The sequence below is a fragment of the Physeter macrocephalus genome, chromosome 12, assembly GCF_002837175.3.
Source record: "Physeter macrocephalus isolate SW-GA chromosome 12, ASM283717v5, whole genome shotgun sequence".
Classification (NCBI taxonomy): domain Eukaryota; kingdom Metazoa; phylum Chordata; class Mammalia; order Artiodactyla; family Physeteridae; genus Physeter; species Physeter macrocephalus.
The window spans coordinates 84,399,073-84,420,532 of NC_041225.1; the positions used below are offsets into that span (position 1 = coordinate 84,399,073).

General features: G+C 40.8%; 1 protein-coding gene across 1 annotated transcript in view; it reads left to right on the forward strand.

Moving 5' to 3' along the window:
• Positions 1-21,460, forward strand: part of ANXA4 (annexin A4) — a 78,980-nt gene that overhangs the window by 9,371 nt on the left and 48,149 nt on the right. Inside the window, exon 2 of the mRNA XM_024133523.3 lies at positions 17,082-17,136. Within this exon, the coding sequence (XP_023989291.1) occupies positions 17,134-17,136 (3 nt within the window). The 5' untranslated portion in view covers positions 17,082-17,133. The remainder of the gene's footprint in view (positions 1-17,081; positions 17,137-21,460) is intronic.

Here is a 21,460-nt window from a genome sequence, read left to right on the forward strand (position 1 = left end):
GCAACGAAGACCCAACGCAGCCAAAAATAAATAAATAAAATAAATCAATTTTTAAAAATTCAGTTAAATGAACTTAGGCATAAATACATTACATTAAGATAGACATATTTATAAATAAGTTTTATGTATTTATTTATTTTTAAATAAGTTTTATTTAAAACATTCCATCACTTTCCAATTATTTCACTACATTTTACTATTATATATGGTCTCCTGTGTCTGTGTGGTGGAAATACTATATAATGGTGTACTACTGCCTACTTATTCCCAGCTCCAAGTTCAGTGACACCACATAAGTTAAGTTGAAATTGATCATGTTGGAAATATTTACACCAAAGAAACGGAGACAAACCAGGGTTTTCTTTCCCTGGAGAGCCGGCTGTTAGTTTATTAGCACACCCCTGGTCTCCTCATGTCTCGCTGGTGGAGCAGCGTTGGAGTTACCTTGTAGGGATAAAGCACCAGCTACTTGGGATCTTCCAGCCAGACTTTCTTGAATTGAAGTCTAGCTCTTTCCAAATAGCCGTGTCATTGGGTATTTTCCCCATGCCTAAAAAAGAAGACTAAGTTTAGTGGGTAGAAAACTGGATGAGTCATATAGTAAGCGAGTGACTAACCTCCTGGGCAAGAGTTTCCTCAACTGGAACATGAAAGGGGTGGGAGAAAAACTAGTAGAAATAAAATAAAGCACTTATTCTAGCAATGGGGAAGAGATACTTTTAAAAAAAGTTTTCAGTATGGACTTTTCCCCACATATACCCAAAGTGGGAGAACAGTAAAATGAAGCCCCATATACCTGTTCCTCACCCAGCTCAACAATTATCAACATTTCACCAAAAAAGAGACTTTTCTAACCATTGAAGTAATAATAAGAGGGAAGAGTACGAAGGAAAAGACGGGAAGAGTACAAAGTACAAAGGTATGATTTACAATTTTTCTTGTGAATTTTGACTGTACTAAAAGGAGAATACGAAATTGGAAAGATACATAATAAATTCTTGATACAAAATATTAAATTTTATAATATATTCATAATTTCTAGAAATGTGTTAGTGAAGCACCAAGATCCCAAAAATGGGCAAAAAATGCAAACAAATAATTCACAAAGAAGGATACAAGTGGAAAAACAGAAGAGAGCATTCCTGCTACTCATTCAAAAAAGCAAGTTAAACCAACGATAAGCTTCAGTACTACACCTCCTAAATATTAAATTACAAATAAATAGTAAACAAATAAATAAAGCAAGCAAACAAGCTTATGGCTGGCTGGGATTTGGATATCCTTTTAAATTTGGAGGACAACTGGAAATATAATTATCAGATATCACAAGGAACAGGTCAAAAGAAGAATAAAATCTACAATGCTAACTCTAAAGATTGTAGTCATAGCATAAAAAAACCTGAACAACCAATAGTAGAGGGACATTGAATAAATTATATCAATACAGTGGAAGAATATAAATTTAGTAAAATAAATATGATGATTGTGTAGAATTAGGAAAATTAAGAGGAGAGAGTAGAACATAAAATGATATACATACTGTGATTACAACTGTGCTAAAAGATTGGAACAAACAGTAAGTGAAAGTTGATGGTAAGTTTACTTTTTTTTTAAATGACCTTTTCAGTGCTTAAAGTTGACTTAATAATTTACAAAATAAAATCAAAGGGGGAAATAGATGTGATTACTTAAGACCTTATAGTCTCTAAAATTCTATGAAAGTTGATCTTTTCCATTTGTAGGAAAGATCCGTAATTTTTAGCACTGCACTGGAAAATTCAACCTCTGCCCATATTCTCACTGGGTTTGGGAAGCAAGTTTATAAGACCATACAGGCAACTTAAATAATAACAACTGGAGGGAAAGAGAGGCGACAAATAAAATTAATGCTAACTATCCTGGGTCCATACGTCATTGTTACAATTACAAAATCCTGAGGTTGCTAAAACAAAAATAAAACCAAATGATAACTTTTCTTCCACATACATTTTATAATAAATAAAGGTTATTTTTTAAAAGCTACCCAGTATTTTCTGTTTTATCTTTTCTGTGATCTCTTAACGTGTTTTATTATTATTATTTTTATTTATTTATTTTTTTGGCTTCGTTGGGTCTTAATTGCAGCATGAACTGGGGTTGTTGATGCATGTGGGGTCTTTCATTGCAGCTCCTGGGCTTCTCTCTAGTTGTGTGGAGGTTTTCTCTTCTCAAATTGTGGCCCATGGGCTACAGAGTGCGTGGGCTCTGTAGTTTGCGCTCGCGGGCTCTCTAATTGAGGCGCTGTGAGCTCAGTGGTTGTGGTGCATGGGCTTAGTTCCCCGACCAGGGATCAAACCCGCGTCCCCTGCATTGTAAGGTGGATTCTTTACCACTGGACCACCAGGGAAGTCCCTCTTAAGGTGTTAATATTAGATTTTTTATGATCTCTGCAGATAGTCTCCATGTCTTTTAGAAGGACTCCTGCTGGAGGATTTATTTTTATGGGGGAAAAAAATAGTTGAATCCAAACAGTAGTGAAAAGAATATTATTAAGATATGATTTGGTAAGCCCTCTTAAATACACATGAGTGTTTTAAAAATAAAATCTCTTACCACGGGACTTCCCAGGCGGAGCAGTGGTTAAGAATCCGCCTGCCAATGCAGGGGACACGGGTTCGAGCCCTGGTCCAGGAAGATCCCACATGCCACAGAGCAACTAAGCCCGTGCGCCACAACTACTGAGCCCGCGAGCCGCAACTACTGAAGCCCGCGCGCCTAGAGCCCTTGCTCTGCAACGAGAGAAGCCACTGCAATGAGAAGCCCACGCACCGCAACAAGTAGACCCTGCTCGCCACAGCTAGAGAAAGCCGGCGCGCAGCAACAAAGACCAAACGCAGCCAAACATAAATTTAAAAAAAAAAGTCACTGTTTTTCAAGAGTAAATTCCTTATAAAATTAAACCAAAAAAAAATATATCTCTTGCCACTCAGGAGGGAGGAAAAGGGTGATCATAGAAAATTAATCTCAGCCTTGATGTGCTGAATACAGAATATTTAAGCCAAACTCTTTACTCTCAAAGGATTTCTTGATGTTATTATGCTAATCATTTTCTCCTCCTATTTAGAATGTGTTCTTCTGCCAGTGGTTCCCTGAATGTTTCTTATGAATAATTAAGTGGGTTATTTTCAGGGATAAGCTTTGCCTTTAAATATTCTGAGGCTTTTGTTCTTTTGTCATACAACCATAATGTGTTTTTCTTTCTTTTTTTAACGAATGGGGAAATTAAGGCACCAAGAAGACAAATAATTTTCTTGGTGAGATCTAAAAGAGATAATCTGAGATAATCATTCACGTAAAGTGTTTAGAACAGTGTCTGACACATTATAAGTGCTCAACAATAGCTATCATATTTATTGTTACACAAGGTATGTAATAAAATATAAAGTGAGCCACAAATGTAAGTTTGAATTATCTAGTAGTCACATTTAAAAAAATAAAAAGGTACAGGTGAAATTAGTAATATCAATTATCTTACCCAATAGATTCAAAGTATTATCATTTCAATGTATAATCAGTGTAAGAAATGATTAATGAGATATTTTACAGTATTCCTTTCGTACTAAGTCTTAACAAACCAGTGTGTATTTTACACTGACAGAACATCTGAATTCTATTGCTGAAGTTTCATCAGAAATATTTGATCTGTATTTAGATTTAATAAAATTTAGTTTTCGTGTAGATTCACATACTCACATTATTTCAACCACACATAAAAGTTTTCCCAAAAATTTAAGTACCAAAAAATAATTTTCCTTTAATATTTGCATCCACATTGAAAAAACTGGTTCATCTTTTTTAGAATTGATTTGACTTTAAAATGAAAAGCATATCACTTTTATTTATTTTTTAAAAATATTTATTTACTTATTTTGGCCGCACTGGGTTTTAGTTGTGGCATGCAGGATCTTTTCAGTTACGGCGTGTGGGATCTAGTTCCCCGACCAGGGATGGAACCCAGGCCCCCTGCATTGGGAGTGCAGAGTCTTCCCCACTGGACCGTTAGGGAAGTCCCAGCATATCACTTTTAAAACTGCACCTGTCCCAGTTAATTCACTAACTCTTATGCCAATTGAATCTCTTTTTCCTTTCTGTGCCAGTCAAAATGCTTCTGCCTCTCCACTCAATTCCACATCAGTAAGCTGCCTTCATTTAAAAATTTTAAATGTGTCCATAGCTATGTTTTCACACTAGAAAATGTTATAATTAAAATAAGTATTTAAATGTGATTACAAATTACAGTTTATATAGATATCACTGTAATTCATGCTGTCTGCAAGACATATTCAAATAAACACATTAAAAATGTTGCATCAATCCATAGATAGTATCAGTGAAAGTGAATCAATCCGTTGACACCAAGTGGATTGGCGGTGTGATTAGATGTAAAACTAGAACAGATGCAACGTGCCTGACATGCGCACTGCACAGTGCAATGGTTAAAGTGAAATGTGACCCCACCAAAACATTGCAGCTGTGTGTTATGGAAAAATATGTTATACTGCCTCTAAAACTTTAAACTTAATTAAAATTAAACAAAATTTAAAGTTATTTTCTCGGTCACACTAGCTGCATTTCAGTTACTCATAACCACTTGTGGCTATGGCATTGCACGGCACAGGTGTAGACTATTTCTGTCAAGGATAGGGTGGACGGGACACTTTGGTCCCATCCTGTACACCTTTTTGTGTTGGCATCAGCTTTAAGCAGGAGAGAAGGTTGTTTGTACAGTGCCTGATCGAATTCCAACCTCTAGCTGGTTTTCTCTTTGTTTCTTTCTGCCTCTCCGAGGTAGCATCTTTTCCTACCCCTAGTGCCTGGTTCTCTGATATATAAATGATGCATTTCTGCCAGGGTTCTTTTCACTGGTCACCTTTCCCTGCCTCTACTCTACCTCTTGCCTGGTTTGGGGATGAGTAGGGTGAGTTAAGGGTCCACCTCACAGCTTCTCAATTCAGGTGGCTGGGCTGGGCTGGGCTGGGGTTTTCTGGATGGATCCCCACATCAGACAGCTGATGGAGGCGTGTAACCTGTCTCCCCACTCTCTCTCTCTCTCTCTCTCTCTCTCTCTCTCTCTCTCTCTCTCTCTCTCTCACACACACACACACACACACACACACACACACACACACACACACTCCATCTGCCTCAAGTTAGTTTCAGTTCCTCTCAGCATCTGGCACTGTCTCATGTCAGTCCTAGAGCTTTGGGTTTTGTCACGGAGTTTCTTCCATTGCCTCCCCGTGCCTTCATGAGTTTTGTTTTGTTTTTTAATTTAATTTTATTTTTTTTAATACAGCAGGTTCTTATTAGTTACCTATTTTATACATATTAGTGTATATATGTCAATCCCAGTCTCCCGATTCATCCCACCACCGCCCCCCTTCGTGAGGTTTTTAATGAAAAAAACTGGGAGAGGCGGCATCAGAAATAGCAAGTTCCCTGTGTGAATCAGACATCCACTGTGGGAGAATTTTAACAGTTCTGTTTTTGTATTCTTCTTTCAGAGTCAGCTTGAACTCTGGAAAGATTTGGAAATAGAACCTTGCACTGGCCCACTGAGGGAGTGTCTGATCCAGGGGGGAGTGGAACTGCCCACAGAGCTAGATCTTGCATATTTGCAGGGCATGGAGGTGCCAGAAGAAGATGTGACATTTAAGAGAGCAGTGTTTATTCTCTGCTCGCTTCCAGATCTCCAAGGTTGAAACAGTGTAAATCTGTGAAGGAAAACCTAGTTGCTTTTCCTGTTCATTTAGGAAGAGTGTTTTCTTCCCTCATGGCAAACAGAAGTGGTGGTATTGGTAAGGAAAGGCCTGGGCTGCATAATACCTGTTTTCCTACCTACAGGCAAACAAACCCTAGCAGGACAAGAGGACACCTGGCCACGTCAGACTTTCTCACTGCCTCTTTACCGGTCATTCCCCTCCAGTACTATAGTTTCTCATTCGGGTCCCGTCTGTCTCCTCCCTTCCTGCATCACAAGGATTTTATAAAGAACGATGGAGTGGATTTTAGTTTCTCTGGGAAAGATTATAAGAGAAAGGCCAGATGTTAGATTCAGTGTTCTTTTTTCTGATGAGGTGCTCCCCTTGTTTACCCCTAAGATTTATGATGGCTGAGACAAGACAGGAGATCAAGAGTACTGGTCAACCTTGAAATTTGGGTCTCAAAATATGTGGCCTGTTGTTTGTGATTCAGAAGGAGGGGTCCGGGTAACCCAGGTGCAGATGGACATACAGAAGCTCTGGTGATAGAAGAGACAAGAATTGGAGATCAGCACCAGTAGTTTGTAATCATCCTAGGTGAACAGCTAGTGGGGTTACTGTCTTAGAGTCTTACTTGCCTGGAATAGTTTACTTATGGTATTTCTGAAGGGGAACATGGAATTAAGTGACCTTTCACATTTCCTTGAGGGCCTCTAATTCTAAAATAACTCGGAAAATGGATCGGGAAAACAGTGTAACCTGTGGCAAAGCTTAACTATGCTGAACAGATTTTTCTCTTTGAATAGTTGTTATCCCTGAGGAGCCATGGTTTTACCCGTGATGCTGTGCAAAAGCTGTATGGATTTTTGGATTCCACTGAGTTGGGCTTTGCCTTTGAGTGGGTATTGCTAAATGAAAGAGAACAGCAGCAGACTTCCCCTGAGAGGCCACTGTCAGCCTACAAAGCTGTATAGGTGTGTGTTATCTTAATCATATACTTTTGGCTGTAGACATGCTTATTATCTTATTGAAGTATAATTTACATACAATAAAATGCACAGATCTTAAGTGCTTAGTTCAAGGAGGTTTTTTTTTTAAGGAGTTCACTTTTAAAAAATTATTTTTTAAAAATTGTGGTAAAATACACATAAGATAAAGAAGATGTGGTACATATATACAATGGAATACTACTCAGCCATAAAAAGAAACGAAATTGGGTCATTTGTAGAGACGTGGATGGATCTAGAGACTGTCATACAGAGTGAAGTAAGTCAGAAAGAGAAAAACAAATAGCGTATATTAACGCATATATGTGGAACCTAGAAAAGTGGTACAGATGAACCGGTTTGCAGGGCAGAAATAGAGACAAAGATGCAGAGAACAAACGTATGGACACCAAGTGGGCAAAGCGGGGTGGGGTGGTGGTGGGATGAATTGGGAGATGGGGATTGACCTATATACACTAATATGTATAAAATAGATAACTAATAAGAACCTGCTGTATAAAAAAATAAAATTCAATTTTTACTGGAAAAAAAATATTTTAAAAAAATTGTGGCAAAATACACGTAAGGTAAAATTTACCATTCTAACTATTTTTAAGGGTTCAGTTTAGTGGCGTTCAGTGCATTTACATTGTTTTGCGACTATCACCACCACTCTTTTCATCTTGCAGAACTGCAACTCTGTACCTACTAAACTGTAACTCCTTTTCCTCCCTTTCTCTCACTACCATTCTACCTTCTGTTTTATGAGTTTGACTAAGTACCTAATATAAGTGGAATCATACAGTATTGATCTTTTTGTGTCTGGCTTATTTCACTTAGCGTAATGTCCTCAAGGTCCATCCATGTTGTGGCACATGTCAAATTTCCTTTCTTTTTAAGGCTGAATAATATTCCACTGTGTGTATGTACCACATTGTGTTTATCCATTCATCTGTCAGTTGACACATGAGTTGCTTCCATCTTTTGGCTATTCTGTTTTTTGTTTGTTTGTTTGTTTTTTGTGGTATGCGGGCCTCCCTCTGTTGTGGCCTCTCCCGTTGCGGAGCACAGGCTCCGGATGCGCAGGCCCAGCGGCCATGGCTCACGGGCCCAGCCGCTCCGCGGCACGTGGGATCCTCCCGGACCGGGGCACGAACCCGTGTACCCCGCATCGGCAGGCGGACTCTCAATCACTGCACCACCAGGGAAGCCCCATCTTTTGGCTATTTTGAATAGTGCTGTTGTGAACATGGATATACAAATATCTCTTTCAGTCCCTGCTTTCAATGTTTTTGAAAGATACATATATATATATATATATATTTCCAGATTGTATATACCTAGAATACATATAGCCATAAATGGAATTACTGGATCACACAGTAATTACTCTATTTTTAACTTTTCAAGGAACCACCATGCTGTTTTCCAAAGTGGCTGTACTATTTTACATTCCTTCCAGCAGTACACAAGGGATCCAGTTTCTCCACATCTTCACTGACACTTGTTATTTTCTGTTTTGTTTTGTTTTGTTTTTGTTTTTGTTTTTTGGCCGCACCATGTGGGATCTTAGTTCCCTGACCAGGGATCGAACCTGCGCCCCCTGCAGAGGAAGCGCAGAGTCTTAACCACTGGACTGCCAGGGAAGTCCCGTTTTGTTTTGTTTTAATAGTAGCCATCCTAATGGGTGTGAGGTGAGTTCAATGAGTTTTGACAAATGTATACAGCTGGGTACCATTGCCCCAGTCAAGATAAGGAACATTTCAGTCACCCCCTAAAGTTCCTTTCCTCATGCTCCTGGGCAGGTATATCCCCTCTGCCTCACCACCACCCGCCAACCCCGACTCTAGGCAACCATTTTTGTGCTTTCTGGCGTTATACATTAGCTTTGTTTTTTCTAGAATTTCATATAAACACTTTATTTGGCTTCATTCACTCAGAATAATATTTTAGAGATTCATCCATGTTATCACTATATCAGTAGTTTACTGAATAATATTCCATTGCAGGAATATTCTGCAATTTGTTTATCCATTTATCTGTTGATGGACATTTGAGCTGTCTCCAGTTTGGAGCAGTTGTGAATAGGGCTCATGTGAACACTCTTGCCCAAGTTTTTTGGTGGATATGGGTTTTCACTTATCTTGGGTAAATACGAGATGGAATCCTGAGTCAAAGGGTAGATTTATGTTTAACCTTATTAGAAACTGCCGAATAGTTCTCTCAAGTTCACAGTGTTTGAAAGTTTCAGTTGCTTTATATCTTCTCTAACATTTAATGGTGTCCGGTTTTTGTTTTCCTTTTTTTTTTTTAACCACTTTAGGGGATGTGAAATGCTATCTCATTGTGGTTTTAATTTGTATTTTCTGCATAACCAATAACAAGCATGTTTTCATATACTTATTGATCATTCATATATCTTTTGTGAAGTGTCTGTTCAAGTCTTTTGCCCATTTAAAAAATTGCCTTGTTCATCCTTGTGTTATGATTTTTAGATCTTTATATATTCTTGATTCAAGTCCTTTGTCAGATGTATGTGCAGTGAATATTTTTCCCCAATCTATGGCTCTTCTGTTAATTTTCTTAATAGTGTCTTTTATTGAGCAAACCTTTTTTATTTTGATGAATCTTGTCAATATTGGCTTTTATGGCTAGTGCTTTTTGTGTCCTATCTAAGAAATCTCTGCCTACTTCAGGGTGGAGAATATATTCTCTTATGTGGGTGAGAAATAAACCCCAGTGGGACTGTGGCGTTGGCTGCACCACCCTCAGATTTGGACCTTCCCATGGCTGTTTCCCATCAGAAGGACGGCACAGATTCTCCTGTACTAGGGTGAACCTGTCTCACCCATGCTGCCAGCACCTGCCAGACCTTGGGTCAGTGAATGAATCCAACACATTATTACCACGCATGTTACCCAGAGGCAAACCCACCACTTACCTGTAGACAGGGCTATCTCATGTCTACATGAAGGGGTGGGCTGGGCGCTCTCTGTAGTCTTCTCTACCCTTAAAATCCAACACTGGTGGAAATGAGCTCTTTCTGGGGCAGGCATTTCCGCTCCATTTCTACTCCCGCTTTCTTTGTGTACTTACATCATGGCCTTGGATTGCTCTCTCACCTGTGGTTTGCTAGACGTTTTGATCTGAAATGGGGGAAAATCAACTCTGGGAGATCAAAAGAATAGTTGTGATTTAATTCTGGAGGGGCACTGCCTCTAATAGCGTAAGTGAACTGCCATCTGGGGCTTGAGAAAACATATCAGAGCTGCGCCAAATCCATGTTAGACTTTGAATGAAAGCCCATGCTGTTTTCGGTTCGTAGCATAAGCCGGAAGAGCTATTTCTAGCATCCCTTCTTTCTCTCCCTACTGGTGTACACTGGAGAGTCTAAATATTGTGGGCATTAGGATAAACATAACCAAATGGGTCCATTATTTCAAGCCTTTGACACTGGACTGAAACTATCCCAAGGGTATGATGCATCAGTCAGTCTCTGAAGCAGGCTGCACTTGGGGTACTTTCATATTGTGGTTGGAACCCCTGCACTGAGTACAGGATTCTGGGCCCTGTTATGGGGGGAGCGGCACAGAATGTGCCTGGATGGACTCCTTATGTCCCCCTCAGCTGGAAATGGCACAACTCTGGCCACGTGTCAGCTCCAAGAGACAATGTCACAGAGCCACGTTGCCTTGTTCTCCCACTGGAAAGGCTGGACGGCTGAACTAGGGCAGGGGCGTGTGGGGTTAGAAATGTGGTCTCTTCAAATAACCAACAGTCTTGTAACCAACACTGTTGACTGGGAGCTGTCTGCCAGTCAAAGTGTGGTCTAGTTTCCAGTGGATAAGTCTGGGAGAGGAATGTTTTTGCTGTTGTTTTGTTTTACATCCAGCTTGTTAAAGACATGAAGAAGAAGAAAGCATTTAGCTCAGCAAAAGATGTGACAATTTAAAGTTTTGATTCCATTATTACTCTAGAAGCTTCTAGCATTACGCCTGCCCTAATGCATAATGGTACACGTGTGTACACATGCCTGCATTTAACATGGTATAGTATAAAGGTCTCTAGGGTCACGGCTGTGACTGAAAACCCAGCTCCTACCACCCACTACATGAGTGGCTTTGGGTATCATGCTTAACTTTTCTAAAATTTAAGTTATCATGCCCAGTTCCCTGGACAATGAGAAGGCGAAAAGATAGAGTACTGATAAAGGACCTAGGCACTCAGTATAACTAAATGGTCAATAAATATTTATTAAAAAATAAAGTCCCTCCAGCTCCAGCACACATGACGAGGAATACAAGGCCAGCTTTCCTGATGCTGAGCCACTGAGCAGTGGTAGAGGCTGTCCCACGGAGGAGTGAGCCCCAGGACCAGAGGGAGAAGATTAAAGGCTAGGAGGGCTTCCCTGGTGGCGCAGTGGTTGAGAGTCCGCCTGCCGATGCAGGGGACACGGGTTCGTGCCCCGGTGCGGGAAGATCCCACATGCCGCGGAGCGGCTGGGCCCGTGAGCCATGGCCGCTGAGCCTGCGCGTCCGGAGCCTGTGCTCTGCAGCGGGAGAGGCCACAACAGTGAGAGGCCTGCGTACCGCAAAAAAAAATAAAAAGGCTAGGAGATGAGCCTTCAGAAAGGTTGTAGAGTCCTTGCAGTGGGAAGGAAGTTCAGCAGAGTTCTCGCCAACCACCTGCAGGACTTTTTTTACTCTTAGGCTACTCTTGAACAGACAAGGCACAGGGGATAATTTTCTGGATGAAGGGAATAGATGGGGTGATGAAGCTGTGCCTTTTAGCACCTAGAATGGTACCTGGCCTGGGGCAGGCATTCAGATCATATATGTTGAATGAATGAACATGAAACATCAGTGAAACTAGCCTATCAGTTCCATGATTGAGAGTAAGAATTGGTGTTACCAGTGCATCAGCTTCTTATTTCTACGGTCACTAGCCTGAGAGGACGAGGGGAATCCAAACAGTCTGTCTGCAATTAAAAGGCAGAATAATTTAAAAACACCACCACCAACAAAAAAGACAGCCAACCAGAACTCCAAAGATCTCCAGTCCACAGGTAGCATTTGGAGTCACTCAGATAATGAAAGAAAATTACTTAGGAAAATTTGAAGCCTTATACTATGGAAGCTGAATACAGTACCCAGAGAAACACTTATAAAATTTATTAGAATATGTGTTCATTTGTGCCCTGCTTGAAGCTTGTGCCTGGGGACACTGAGGTATTATGTGAAGTAGAAAAGACATGTAGCAAAGCAAGCATTGAACTAAGAGTGCAGGGCCCAACCAGCTCTCCAGCAGTCATTAAGGCCACCTCATTGCTCTTTTTATTTTTCTAATCTTATCTCTTAATACAATATAGAACTCACCATAGCCAGCTTTCATTATTATATCACCCAGTTGGTTTGTAAAGTGGAGATAATATCATGACTCCAAAGGTTACTGGGTAGATTAAGATCATGTAGAGGAGTGTTTAATAAATGTTCCTTCCCTCCTTCTCCCTGCCTTTTGGACAAAGGAATCAGAGTAGAAAACTTTAATAGACTTTGGCATGATGTGGGAATGGTAGAGAAGGAGTGGGGATGTTTTAAATTATATGTAAAACCTGTGTTTTTTAATTATTTGTGGATTGAAATTATTATTACTGTTCCCAACAGTGCTATGAATAAGTGGCTAAAATTTGGACAAAAGACTGTTAATAAGTTACTTGCCACATGATGGGTTAGAATAGATTCTTCCCTGTAATTGCTTAGCAAATAGGTTTCCAACTTTCCATTCATTTAGCTTGCACACTTGGCCTTGGATTAAATGTTTGAAAATGAAAACGCCATCCCGGCAACAAAATTTCCTTTGTTTTTATTATTTATTTATTTATTTGGTTGTGCCAGGTGTTAGTTGTGGCAGGCAGGCTCCTTAGTTGCGGCACATGTGCTCCTTAGTTGTGGCTCGCTGGCTCCTTAGTTGTGGCATGAGAACTCTTAGTTGCGTCATGCATGTGAGATCTAGTTCCCTGACCAGGGATCAAACCCAGGCCCCCTGCTTTGGGAGCGCAGAGTCTTATCCACTGTGCCACCAGGGAAGTCTGTCCTTTACCTTTAGAAGAATCTAAGTTCCAAGGAAAAAGAGTTGCTTTCATGTTCCCATTTCATAGACAGTTTTAAAAACCTTTAGTGCCTGGGTGGGGCCCACTCGCACTCCACAGATCCACAGACTAAATGTTTAAATTTGTCATCCTGTGGGATGTAAAATGAAAACATGTACCACAGAAAAATGGTGAATGACTCACTCACATGTGATCTTCCAGGGAGGAGAAGGATTCAGTAAGAATGTATCACAAGGACATCAGATCCCTTCACAATGAAGGTTGAGGTTGCCTGTCCTGGGATGTGAGTCAATGTTATGAATCTGAATGGAGGCTGCCAAGTTATGTCGGGGTCTCAAGGAGAGCATCTGGTACTGGGGTGTATTCATCATGGTGCCGCATCCAGCAGTACCAGAGAAATTGCATTTGTTAGCACATCAGGAAGGGGTTCACCTCTCAGGGACGGGTTCATATTTATAGGCTTATCACACATATGCACTCACATGCTTGTGCACGCTAATTTATTTATTTATGTTGAGAAATATAACTGTTACTTAGACAAAAATCCTCATACTCCAGTGCTTTGTAGACGGGTCCACATGGGAAGCCAAACTCTAGTCCAGAGGTTGCTTGGCAACCGAGGAATCAAAACAAAGAGTTTTAGATGGATAAAATTCACCTTCATAGTGGGGAAATGTCTGACACCTGAACCATTGATCGTGGGGCCAAGCCACCCTTTCTTGAGGCCAGGGTTTTGATAAATATTTCAAAGTACTCTTCTTTGATGGTTTTGGGTTGAGCTTACATTGTTGATGGACACAATTTTTCTTTAAATATGTCTAATACCCTTCAGCAAGCTAGCTTCATCCCGGGAGCCATTCTTTCTTCTTGAGATGAGTTCGCATATCTTTGTTTTGATGATTATTTACTGATTTTACTAGTCAGTCTAATTTGCCTGCTTTCCAAATTCCGGGTGAGTGGGGAGGAATGCACCACACTGCTGCCTATATGGCCTACTGAAGTATTACCAGGAGTCAGGGCCTTGTTCACATACCTGCAGTCTGCCGTAAGGACAGGAGAAACTTTATGCTTGAGTCAGTACCTGGCTTGCCAATTCCGGGCAGTGATACAATAGGGCAGAATGGAGGGTAGTGTAATAATTATCCTTCTGGACATCCTACAGGAAAACAGTAGGGATGTGTTCTCGACATACCTAATTTTTCTTTATGAATTCATCATAAATTATTTCTGAAAGTGTATGTAATCTTACTTGAACTAGGCTGAACTTATTTATAACTTATTATTCCCTTATGTAACTGCCATTGGGTTAAGTCTCTTACATTTAGTTCCCAGCTTTCTTTCAGTTGCTCTAAAACTATGTCCTAAAATCTTCAGGAATCCTATCCTGAGCCCTAGGTGAGGAGTTCCCGTATTATAAAGAAAATGCAGTTTCCCACCCACTGCATAACCCATAGGTTTTTTTAAAAAGGCATCGCAAACATATGGTGCCTTCAGCCACCATCTTGAAGAGTCCTGATGCTTTTAAGGTCATTTGAGCGACACCCAAAACTGAGTGTGTCTGCATGTCACAGATGTAAAGACTGAGGCAAGTTGCTAATTATTTGCCCCCTTGTGAGCCACAAAGGAGCTTGTACAACCCCAATACAAAGTCTGAGTCATTGTGAACTTGGTCATACTGGTCAGTTTATGTGATTGTAGGCTGGCCTTCAGAGAGAAAGAGCAAATGAATCCAGGAGGCTGAGGCAGAAGAGGATTCCTATAAAGAATCCTTGGCTCTGCAGGCCTGCGGACGTGTGGGTGGCCTTTTAGGGATGGAATTTCAGGTAGAAGGGCTTTTCATCCTCTGGAGGCTGATTATTCTGTGCAGTTAAGAAGAGGCCTACAGAAATTCTGTATTGGGAGAGGGGGGTGTTCGATTCCTTCCCCCATTCTTGCCAAGAGTTATTGAGGTGCCAGATACTGTGCTAGTAAGCATGTGTGGGGGTTCACGTTACACGTATTACCTGACATCTAATGAAAGAATCAAAGGGTGCCATTTACTGCATTCATTTCTAAAATCTATTTAGAAACTCAGTTGGTAAATAATAAATATACAACAGCTGTCTTTATATAAACGGACTTATGCTGTGTGCTGTCCAAGTTTTAAAATAAATTGTCTGGCTAAAGGCACCCTGTGTTCAAGTGTGATACAGTTTTTTCCTTTAGTAAAACATTTCTAGCTCATTGAATAATGACTCTCAGTATTTCCAGAAAGCTTTGCTCAAGCCACCACTGAAATTTGAGTTTTATATAATGTTAATGTGTCATAAAATATTATTCTTTTGATTTTTGATCAACTGTTGAAAATGCAAAAAACCATTCTTAGCTTGTAGACTGTAGAAAAATAGAATTTGGCCCCTGAGCTGAAGTTTGCCAGTCCCTCTTCTATACCATTATCCTGTTATATCTTCATCTTACTGGTGTCTGAAATTGTCTTACATATTCATTTGTTTGTTTGTTGTCTGTCTTTCCTGGTACATTGCAAGCTCCATGAAGGCAGGTTCTTTGTCTTATTCACTGTATTATCTCTATCAACTAGAACAGTGTCTGGGATATAGAGGTGTGTTATGAATATTTAGTGATTGAATGAATAAATCCATATAGTTTAGGAGCCACTAAATCCAATAAGTCTTCTTTCCAAATATCTCATGTGTATCTCCTATTCCAGGGGCCACATCCTACTCAGATCTTTGCCTCTGTTTTAGTGCAGATCTTTGTTCCGGTACTAATACCTCGAGCCTTCCTGACCCCTTGTCTCTGACTCTAGTCTACCCTCTAGTATAGTAACTTGCTGAAGTATATTTTGTCTTACATCATTTCTCTGCAAAACCCAAACCTTTTCACTGTTTTCCCATTCCTACAGTATAAGTCAGACTCTTCAGGTGCACATACAGGGCCCTTGGTAATCAGTTCCCCACCTGCTTTTCCACCTGTATCTCTGAGCCTTCCCTGTAATGAGCCCTCTGCCTCAGCAGCCTCATCACCTTCTTGTCCCTGAAGCCACTGCTTATTCCCACCCCTGCACCTTTGCTCCGGCTGTGCCCCAGAGCCAGTGGACATTCCCCATAGGAAGGGATTAACCCCTAGGTCATAGGAGATAAGTCTGTAGTGAGTGATGGGAAACAAGGAAGAATGAGCTAAGCCTCAGAAAGTGGAAGATGAAGAATGAACGTGGCCAAACATGACTCAGTTGGTGATAAAGTGGGGCAAGAAGGATGTAGCTATTCTGGGTGAACGATTGAAAAGGGCTGCCTGGCAGGGTTATCTAGGCCAGTGCTTTTCAGACCACTGTGTGGACAGATATTCGGGGAATCTTGTTAAAATGCAGATTCTGGCAGTAGGTCTGGAGTGGGGGCTTGGGATTCTGCGCTTTTAAGAAGCTCCCACGTGACGTCCATGCTTCTGGTTCTGGGATGATTCTTTGAGTGTCAAGGATCTAACTACGTGCTCAGGAGAGGAGCCTTTTCCATAAGACCTGGATGTGGAAACAGGAAGCAGTCGGCCTGCTCCTCAGAGGCCTGCCTTCAATAGATACATTTCTTGCATTCTAAACGACTGAATAAATGTGTGGTGGCTCCAGTCTTCTTGCTGAAGGAGGGGGTGTTGAAGAGAACTAAGGGCCAAGCTGAGCGTGTAAGGCTGCAGCTTAAAGGGAAGAAGCCCCTGTAAGTCCTGAGATGGTGGCGGTGAAAGTGGTCATTGGGAAATGAAAAGTCTAACGTTGGTTGGGCCAGTGGCCTGTCATTACACACAAATGCGCGTGCGCACACACACCTACTCCCTCATTTAGGGTAAAGGCTGGAGTGCAGTGCTTTTCCCTGATGCAGTCGGATTCTCTTTTCTCTCCGAGAGGCACCTCTTCTGATCCACTAGAGCTTCCAGTTCAGAATCTAGGTTTGGCTTGAGTACAAGCAATGTACCTCACCCTAACTAAGCAAGAGGAATCATTTCTGTAATGTGTTATCTCCAAACAGAAGAGCAGGTAGGACAGTATTTTGCTGGCGTAATTAACTCGCCCCTTAGAACAGTTTCTCTTTAATGATTAGCCTGGCCCTTGTCTCTTTGGCTAATCAATAACTGGCCTTTTGATGAAATTGGGTGTTATTTCCCTGTGGCTTAACTTTGTGCAAATTGTACATTATCCTGATTAATGATTTTAATGACACTTCTCTTATCACAGTAATGTCCCTTCTGTTTTTATCACAGAGAAACTTCTGCTTGGCTGACTGAACTCTGATCCTGACATAGAGTCAAAGTCATGGTAAGTTGGAGACGTGCCTCACCCTACCTGGTGCCAGCTGCAGACAGGTACAGGCTGTGTACTCAGGGACTGTTGCCTTATACAAAGGGTTGTTTGCTCATCAGAGGAGAGGGACGAGGAAATGGAAAGGTAGTTTCTTTTTTCGAAAACACCATTTTAACTTCTTTCAGGGGTGGTGAGTAACATGACCCTGAAAATTAATTCAAAGAGGGACTCCTTTGAATCCTTCTAACGTCCTGAGATACAGAAACAAGTTATAGTTTTCTCTCTGCAGAAGCACTACATGTTCATTTTAGAAATTGTAGGCAAATAAAAAGGAAAAACTCAAAATCCCACAGCTTCCTCCACTAGGAGATGACTGCTGTCCACACTTTGTGTAACCCCATCATTTCAGGCTCATCAGCTAAGAAACACTTGTCATCTGCTTCCTGCTGTTTGCTGTGACTGGACTCCTCAGAGCTTGGTTATCTGATCTCAGGGACAGGCAGGGAATTGGAGCCCTTTGAGAGTTCCATAAAGCTCACTGCTGCTGTGGAAGCTGAGCCTTTCAGCTACAAACATGGCTGTACCTGAGGCTGGCCACCTGCTCTCCTTCTCCTGCCCAAATAAAGTTTCTGAATAGGCAGGTGACGCTTGATCCCTGGTCTTCGAGGAAGAAATAATAGAAGTAGAATCTCATACTTGGAGAGGAACTAGACATTCCACCAACTCTAGACACTTTCCTTTAGGAAGATGGATGTGTAAACTATCCTGAACAAAGAGTAATATACTCTTAACATCTTCTTTTTTTAACATTAGACATTCTAGAATTTTCTTCATCATCTCTGACAGTCAAGGGCTTACTCGTGTCTGCACCAAATCTCTTATGCTGTCCTTTAAAATCCCTTTGTTCTTGATGGATTCTCCCTGGACATGTACAACATTCAGAGATGTTTACAGTGCCCCTACTTTGTGCATGGTATTTGGCTCTGGGGACCGATAATTAATGGGACACTCTTCCTGTTCTGAACAAGCTCGCAGCCTTTCTACATGTGAAGACTGTAACCAAGTGACCCTTTAGTGAGCTTTCCACTGAGGAAAATTACCTCATTTGCTCTCATCTTTCCTCCTAGAACCTGTTTTTCCATTATGACTGCTATTTATTGGACAGATAAAGGGCATCTTTAAAGGAAGGAAAACCATACAATATAATCACAATATTGTAATTCCCAATTATTTTCCATCACTTTATTTTAGACCCTACTTGTATGACAGTGGTTTTGAAATAGTAGTAATAAGAACATAAAGAACAGTTAATGTATTCACTCTTGTCTTTGCTATGCTAACACGTTTATTTTACATCTTATAGCATATTAAAATTATTTACTCTCGATGGTGGAGTTGTGGGTGTTGTATTTTTCTTCTTAATTCTTTAAAAAAATTTTATTGAAGTGTAGTTGATTTACAATATGTAAATTTCAGGTGTACAGCATAGCAATTCAGTTATATATATAATATATATATATTCTTTTTCAGATTCTTTTCCCTTATAGATTATTACATAGTATTGAGTATAGTTCCCTGTGCTATACATTAGGTCCTTCCTTGTTCGTTATCTATTTTATACATAGTAGTTTGTATATGTTAAGCCCAGCCTCCTAATTTATCCCTCCCCCTACCCCCCAGATTTTCTTCTTAATTCTTTTTTTTTTTTTTTTTTTTTTGGCTTCATTGGGTCTTTGTTGCTGCACACAGGCTTTCTCTAGTTGCGGCAAGCAGGGGCTGCTCTTCATTGCGGTGCACAGGCTTCTCACTGCAGTGGCTTCTCTTGTTGCGGAGCTCGGGCTCTAGGCGTGCAGGCTTCAATAGTTGTGGATCTTGGGCTCTAGACCGCAGGCTCAGTAGTTGTGGCGCACAGGCTCAATAGTTGTGGCTCGTGGGCTCTAGAGTGCAGGCTCAGTAGTTGTGGCACATGGGCTTAGTTGCTCCACGGCATGTGGGATCTTCCCGGACCAGGGCTCAAACCTGTGTCCTCTACATTGGCAAGTGGATTCTTAACCACTGTGCCACCAGGGAAGCCCTCTTCTTAATTCTTAAAAAGAACTTTTTTTCCAAATCTCTACAATGACCATATGACACATTTTTAAAAGGAAAATATGTTTTAAAGGCCATTGTATTCAAATATTTACCAAAAAATTTCAGAGGTATAATTTACATACAGTGAAATGCACAGCTCTTAAGGTTACTGGTAGATGAGTTTTGACAAAGGTATGTACCATGTAACCTACCCCTTTTATCAAGATAGAACATTTCATCGCTCCAGGAAGTTCCTCCTTGCCCCTTCCGGATCAGTCCCCACCCTGCTCTCCACTCCACTCCAGAAATGGAACCACTGTTCTGATTGTTTTCACCATAGATTAATTTTGCCTGTTCGAAAACATCCTATAAATGGAATCATAGAGCGTGTGCTCTTTTATTGTCAGCATTATATTTTTTGCAATCCATCCCTGGTGCTGTATCAGCAGTTTGTTCCTCTGTTCCTTTTTATTGCTAAATATTTCATCGTATCGTATTCCCATCTTTTGACATTTAGCTTCAGCATTATTTATTATTTTAATAACTGAATGACATTTCATTGATTGTGATATATCACTGATTTCTAGCTATTTGTTTTCATCATTCTTCCCTACATCCTCTGCCTGTTTCCTTTGCCTGCTGCCACAAGAAGCCTTCCTGGGGTGGAATCCCCTGCCTTCCTGGAACAGATAATGATACATTATTCCCTGGAATTTAGTCAATATGGATACTTTAGAGCTAACAGGAACAAATTTTCCAGACTTATCTTGTTCCGGAAAAAAGATGCTGATAGATAAACTGAATTATCTTTGCACATTTCTCTATCGATTCATCTTGTTAGATATTAATTTTAATCCCATACTAGTGTCCCTCAGCAATGCAATTTGCTTTAAAGTCAAATACAGTGTTTAAGTACCATCCAAAGTTTTATCAATACTGGAGTTCCAGAAGAACCTTGTGAAACGTTTGACTCAGAAAGCTGTCTTGGTGGGGTCAAGGGCTGAGCTAGGCCATTTGAAATTCTGACAGCAAATCACCAGCTTGCTTATTACTACAGATATATAGTAGAAGAAAACAAGTAAAATGCCTGCATTAATTTCCTGAGGCTGCCGTAACAAAGCACCACAAACTGGGTGGTTTAAAATAACAGAAATAGGGGCTTCCCTGGTGGCGCAGTGGTTGAGAGTCTGCCTGCCGATGCAGGGGACATGGGTTCGTGCCCCGGTCCAGGAGGATCCCACATGCCGCGAAGCGGCTGGGCCCGTGGGCCATGGCCGCTGAGCCTGCGCTCCGCAACCGGAGAGGCCACAACAGTGAGGCCACAACAGTGAGAGGCCCGCGTACCGCAAAAAAAAAAAATAATAAAAAAATAAAATAAAATAACAGAAATATGTTGTCTTGTATTTCTGGAGGCTAGAAATCCAAAATCAAGATGTCGGCAGGGCCATGGTCCCTCTGAAATCCATAGGGGAATTCTTCCTTGTCTCTTTCTAGCTTCTGGTGGTTTGCTAGCAATCTTAGGCATTTTTTGGCAGACATTGGAGTCAACAACACATTATCATGTGGTGTTCTCCCTGAGTGTCTTTGTCTTCACGTGCTGTTTTCTAAGAAGGACACCAGTCATGTTGAATTAGTGGCTTACCCTACTCCAGTAGGACCTCATCTTACTTTAATTAATTACAATTAATTCATTCCTTGTAATGACAGTATTTCCAAATAAGGGCACATTCTGAGGTACTGGGGGTTAGGACTTCAACATATCTTTCTTTGGGGATGCAATTCGGTGCAATTGATCTCTTTGCCTCTCATGGACACTGTGAGTCTCATTATTGATTACAGTTCCCTCTTGTTTGGCTCCTAGACAGAGAAATCTGTGGCTCACGTTGAATAATTACACAGGCCCTTAAGGTCTCCGTTTCCGTGTCCTTTCCACCCCCTTCTTTACTGTAATTGTCTATGCTTTGTGTCCTGTCACTGAATTTCTTCATCTATTTATTTATCTTTTGTATTGAATTATGTTTCTCTTTGCTGCCTCACGTCCATAAATAACATTAATAAATTAGTAAATACATTAGAAATACTCAGGGCATCTTGATCTTAATCAGTACATTATCTCTAAGTCATAAGTCAACTGAATGGTACCTACTGGTTACTAACCCATGTTTTGCTTGATTTTTTTTTTTTTTTTTTTTTTGTGGTATGCGGGCCTCCCTCTGTTGTGGCCTCTCCCGTTGCGGAGCACAGGCTCCGGACGCGCGGGCTCAGCGGC